The sequence below is a fragment of the Parasteatoda tepidariorum genome, chromosome 2 (assembly GCF_982258835.1).
Source record: "Parasteatoda tepidariorum strain Cologne lab strain chromosome 2, Ptep-v5.0, whole genome shotgun sequence".
In the NCBI taxonomy this organism is placed as follows: domain Eukaryota; kingdom Metazoa; phylum Arthropoda; class Arachnida; order Araneae; family Theridiidae; genus Parasteatoda; species Parasteatoda tepidariorum.
The window spans coordinates 83,329,700-83,335,608 of NC_141756.1; the positions used below are offsets into that span (position 1 = coordinate 83,329,700).

Below are 5,909 nucleotides of genomic sequence, written 5' to 3' on the forward strand. Positions count from 1 at the left end.
TACTAAAATTATAGGTTAATATTAAAGGGTGACATGGGGCGATTTATACATTCACTATATGAGCAAGAATTTCTGCATTTTATTGCTATTATTTGCCATTAGAAAAATAATTTTAAGAAAAGAAACATTTTATTTACGTTACAATTTCATAAAATAAATAAACATTTATGTTTAGTAAATATAATTTTTAAATATTGACCTTGACTAGCAATTTGTTGTTTGCTCTCACTTAACCCTAACGGCTACACCACATCTGGTGGTCCAACTTATAATAAGTTTTAATATTGTAGAGTGGTTTAAGAATGTTTTAATAATTACAAGTTCAATTTCTGAAGGCTTGTGTATCTTAGCCTGTGGAAATGAGGGTTATAAAAAGTTATTCTAGAAACAGATTGACAGCTAGTATTTTACTGAAAGTCACAAATGAAGCAGACATTAGTATCTTTTGAAAGTACTTAAAAATATAATTTCAATTTGATGTCTCTTGATTAAAAGATATTTCACTGTTAGAATAAAGTTTAACCTCAACTACTGGATATTATTAAAAATATGAAGATTTTAATTAAAAATATTTTAGTGTTCACACATAAATTTTTTATTAAAATAAAATTGATAGTGGAAATAAAAAAATGTATACGTTTATGTACTAACCATTTTTCTGCTAAATTCTGAAGTTTCAATTATTTTTATATTGTGTCAAGTAATGAAAGGTTGAAGGAAATATTTTTTTTTACCAAATTGCTCAGAGAGCAGATAAGTTTAAACCTAGGCAATTTTATATCTATATTAAACCTATGATTTTTTAACTTAGTAGTATAAACAGGAAATTGTGAGGTTAAAAAACTTATCACTCCACAATTGTGTGTTATTTTTGTTTTCATCCTTATTTTCCTACAAGTTATTAAATTCTTTTACTACATTAAACAAAATATATATATTTTCAAATTTATATTTCATAGAAACAAAATTACTTCAACTGCAATTCAAAATTGCACCTGCTTGTCACATTCAATGTTAAAATGAATGTTTTTTGTCATAATTGGAACTGAGTCGATGTCTTCAGACTCTGATCCCATTATAAATAGGTGAAAATCAAAAAGGCAATTAAGTTATAACCAGTAATTTTATTTTCTTCTATATTATCTGATCTAATAATCGAGTGATTAATAACACATGCACATGTGAATAACATACTCATTTAATATATTTCGAATCAACCTCTACCTGCCTTGGATGTAAAGAACTTTTTATAGTCATTATTCATAATTATAAAGTTTTCTTAACAACTTCCAGATTCAGAAGCTTTTTTTTATTTAACTAATTTTTGGTTTTGGAGGATGTGTATTAAGGATTTTAGATTTACCATATTCTCTGAATAAGTTTCTAGCAGATTTTGCTTCCAAAACTGAAAAAATTTGAGAAAGAACAAAGTTCAGTTTTATTTATCTGAGTTTTAGTGAACAATAGAAAGTTGTTAAATTTACAATCTACTTTTTAGCTTTGCTAGGACTACGCTCATAAAAGCATGTTCTTAATAAAGTAGCCATCTTCATATTTTATATATAATATATATATCACATTACATAAAGAACAGGAGTTTAAAACTGAAAGCAATTTCAAAAACTTTTAAGAAACGTTTTCTGAAATATTTTTATTTATCTGAAATATATTTATCTAGTATATTTAACTTTTAATAGCCTTGCAAAAAATAGTTTTAAGATTTAATTTTTTCTAATTTGCAAGAATCTAGTATTAATATCAGTTATAAAAAAAGATCTCAGATGTATCAAAATTGTATACTTAAAGAGATTCAGATAAAATGTTTCAGTATAATTTCCTTTTTTATCATATAACATAGATATAAAAAAATATAAAATGTACCGTACAGAACCCGTTATCCGGAACCCAGAAAACCGGAACGATATTCGAAAAATTTTCTCGCCATTTTTAAAAAAATTTTTTTTTTTCCTCATAAGATTTTATGATTCTTTTCTTCTTTTTTTAAAGATGTTTACCTTACCAACATTTTGGAAATAATCATTAGTGTATTACTTCATCGTTTTTTCTTACTTTTAAGATTATTTCCAATTTTTTTTTTTAGTTGTGTTTAACAATAAAAAAAACAGCTTTTTGTAGCGATTCAGAAAACCGGAAAAATCAGTTATCCGGAATAGCGTTGGTCCCGACCGTTCCGGATAATCGGTTCCCTACTGTACTATCTTTTGAGGTGTTAATGTAAAGCAATATGCAGAAATATTTGACTAGCATATAATGCTCAATACATATTAACCGAAAGCTATGCCGTCCAAAAAGTCAAATAAAAACCATAAAACAAGGTACAATATTTAATTGTATGACAAATATATTTTAAGTGCATCATTAAATACAAAGTTTTAAACAATTTATTCAATTAAAACAATTACAATTAATGACAATTTTAATTCATTCCCCAAATGGTAGCTTGTTGCTCATTGCGCCAAAAGTAAAAGAGATAACTTTAGACAGGATCTGTAAAAGAATTGCTAAAAATTATGCGAGTATGCTGATCTATTAGCAAAATAAATTAAAAAAGGTAAAAATCATGATTTATGTGTACAAAGATCAGCCCTAAAAAACAAGCTCAAATCTCCGATTAAAACGTTTTTCTGTGTATAGCACGGGTATTTTCTTCATCATATTCCTTTTTAGATACCCACATCTTTTTAAATGTATCCAAAGATGCTAAGATAGAACCACCAATCCAGGTGGAATACAATCTTTCTTGTGGAGCAGAAATTCTTATTTTTATGTCTTTTGGACCAATTTTCTTAACTTCACTTAATAAACGATCACCAAACCCTTTAAATAAAGTGGAACCACCAGATAACACAATATTTTGGTACAAGACTTTTCTTAGATCTAAATCAGATTTATGGATAGCATCAACTAAAACCTCGTGTAAACCTTCAACTTCTTCTCCTATATGATCCGGTCTGAAAAGGATTTCAGGAGCTCTAAATCTAGCTTGACCGATGTCTAATATACTACCATCTGGAAGAGTATACTGTGCCTTTTCAGTTTCCATGGTTTCTTCTCGCTGTGGATTACTAGCAAGATAACATGCTCTTTCTTTTATAGTTTTGACAATTTCAAATTCAGCAGTGGTTCTGAAATTCCAACCTTCTTTTCTCAACAGTGTACGCAAATGGCGCGTAACATCACGACCAGCTATATCTACCCTCATGATACTGTTGGGCATAGCGAAACCTTCATAAATAGGAACAGCATGAGTTACTCCATCACCGGAATCAAGAACAACGCCAGTAGTACGACCAGTAGCATACAAACTAAGTACTGCCTGCATTGAAATAAACAGAGCAGGGACATTTAAAGTTTCAAAGAATATCTCAGCTGCTTTTTCTCGGTTGCGACGTGGATTCAAAGGAGCTTCAGTTAGTAGAACAGGATGCTCTTCAGGATAAGTTTGTAGCTGCTCTTTAGAATAGATATATTGCCATATTCTTTCCATGTCATTCCAGTCTGTTACTATGCCATGTTCCATAGGGTAACGGATACTAAGTAACCCTCTATGTTCCTCAGCTTTGGGACCTACAAACACATCTCCTTCTAAGGCTCCTGCCATAACCCGAACATGCTTGGGTCGTCCAATATAATTTGGAAAGTGGCACTTTGGAACTTGGTCACCAGCAAAACCTGCTTTGATAACTCCAGAGCCATTGTCAATTACAACTGGCTGATTGATAATCACATCATATGCCTCCATATTTGATTTTGTATATTAGTTAACAGTACTAAATGTCAAACACTATTATTAATGCCACTTAATTTTTGTATTTCTAGCTGTGATTGAGCTATATCCCTCAAAGCTTTACGAATTTGTTCCAAGAGAGCTTCACCTGCAAGAACTACTTTTTCTAGTTTGAGTGCAGCATCTTTATTTTCTTTATCTAATCTTTTAAAATCTTCTTGAGAATCTTGTGAGATGTCTTCACTTGGAAGAAAATCAATTAAAATGTCAATTTCTTTAGCTGTATTAGCAATTAAAGTTGCAAATGTTTGACAGTAATCTTCCTTAGGTTGATCAGATTTTCTAGGCGATTTTTCGAAATCTGGAAAGCTGCTTGGAGGAGCATAAGCTTGTAAGACACCAATACTGTTACAAATGTTTTCGGCTTGAGCGTTTACAGCATCTTGTAATTGTGTAAGACGATCAGCCATCAGATTCCCTTGAAAGAAAAGAAAAGGTGCTGAGTAATGATGCTAAATTTTAACAGAAAATTAATATACATTTGAGTAGTTTATATACAATATCACTAATATGATTTCAGGCCTAAGAAAGCCAAAATATAAATAAAACATATAAAAATTGTTCATTTTTCACTTCTAGCTGTAAGGTATAAGAAAATTGAATATACACTGGTGTACTGTACAAAAATTAAGCCTACTTTTTATACTGGTCATGCATGTATAAGTATGTTTAGGTTTTGGAAACTAGTGTACTAGAAGAGGATTCAAAATGTATTTGTTCGACAGACACTTTCGAAATCGAAAAATTTAATTTCTTTTTCTAAATGACTTATAGTTAATAAACATTATATTAAGAATAAATAATATTTCACAGGACCCCTACATGGTTTTAGGATAGGATTTTAAATTTAATTCTAAACTGCAATGTAAAATATATTTTTGATTATTGATACCTCAGTTACTTGAAATCAATAATTAAATTTTATGATGAAGAAGAAAATAGTATATGTAATTTTTAATCACACTAAAACAGATTTTGTTAGTTTTGTACACCGGATGCTTTACTCAGCCTTTTACATAACATTAACTACTTGTACCTAACACAGGGATGGCGAACCAATGGCACGCGACACAATATTTTGAGCACTCCATCGATCACAATTGTTGTTACACTATGAAGCATATGTAACAATTAAATTAAAATTCACAAAAAATAAACAATATTATAAAAAAAAAATTAAAAATTAATGCTAAAAAAACAATTAATAACCATAAAAAACAAGCTAACAATAAATAACTAGCAAAAAAAATAATTAACAGTCCTGCTTAAACTAACATCTTACAACCTAATATAAGTTATTTGCCATCTAATCTGCAACAACAGAAGTCACACTAGTGTTACTTGAAAGTTGAATTACGCATATAACTGAGATATTGAAATTTTCTTTTTTTTTCCAATGTAAATAAAGAGTTTTGAGTTGATAGTATTTAGTATTATTATTTTCCCAATAATCACGAAGTCAAAATTATTTGACGGCACGTCTATGACCTCATTAAGCAATTTTTTCTAGAGAAAATGTCATGTTGGTGTATAAAGGTTCGCCACCCCTGACCTAACATATCTGCCAACTTTCACTCTTTCCGATAACGTATTTTCAGAGTGGTTGTAAAACAATAAACGAAAAACAATCTGACTCAAAAATAAATTTACATTTTGATCCCGTTGAAATTCGCTTGCGCAAGGATTATTATGCTTTCATATATTTATTGTAATTACTTATATGTAGTGGTGGTCAAACTCATTTATAATTATCATTATAATTCAAAAAGTTAATAGGAATAACCTGAGTATTGCTACCACTTTAAATATGAAAATAAAATCTTCCGGAAAATCCGGAAGAGTTGGTAGGTATGATATAAAATAACTTTTATATGTTGGCACATATAAAAGTTATTTATATGTTTGCACAATTTAGTTACAAAAAACATACAAACACAGTTTATGGGAATTCCTACGGTTACTTATTAGTTTATGGTTACTATATGAATTATTTTAACTATTAAGTTATTAAAAAAAAAGCTAATTTTAAATTTTATATGTCTTTAAAAGATTAAAAAATAAACATCATTAACTAGAGCCTCAAGGTAATAATTTAAAATTA

The 5,909-nt window shown here is 29.2% G+C and overlaps 1 protein-coding gene and 1 pseudogene across 2 annotated transcripts; both read right to left on the bottom strand.

Annotated features, from left to right (window-relative positions):
• Positions 1–2,331: 2,331 nt before the first annotated feature.
• Positions 2,332–3,763, bottom strand: Arp1 (Actin-related protein 1). The gene has a single exon (XM_087157637.1). The coding sequence runs from the start codon at positions 3,761–3,763 to the stop codon at positions 2,633–2,635; it is 1,131 nt and encodes a 376-aa protein (XP_087013763.1). The 3' UTR covers positions 2,332–2,632.
• LOC107453681 (mediator of RNA polymerase II transcription subunit 21 pseudogene) lies at positions 2,332–4,218 on the bottom strand (annotated as a pseudogene). The gene has a single exon (XR_015431426.1). The product of XR_015431426.1 is annotated as a mediator of RNA polymerase II transcription subunit 21 pseudogene (transcript).
• Positions 4,219–5,909: the final 1,691 nt, after the last annotated feature.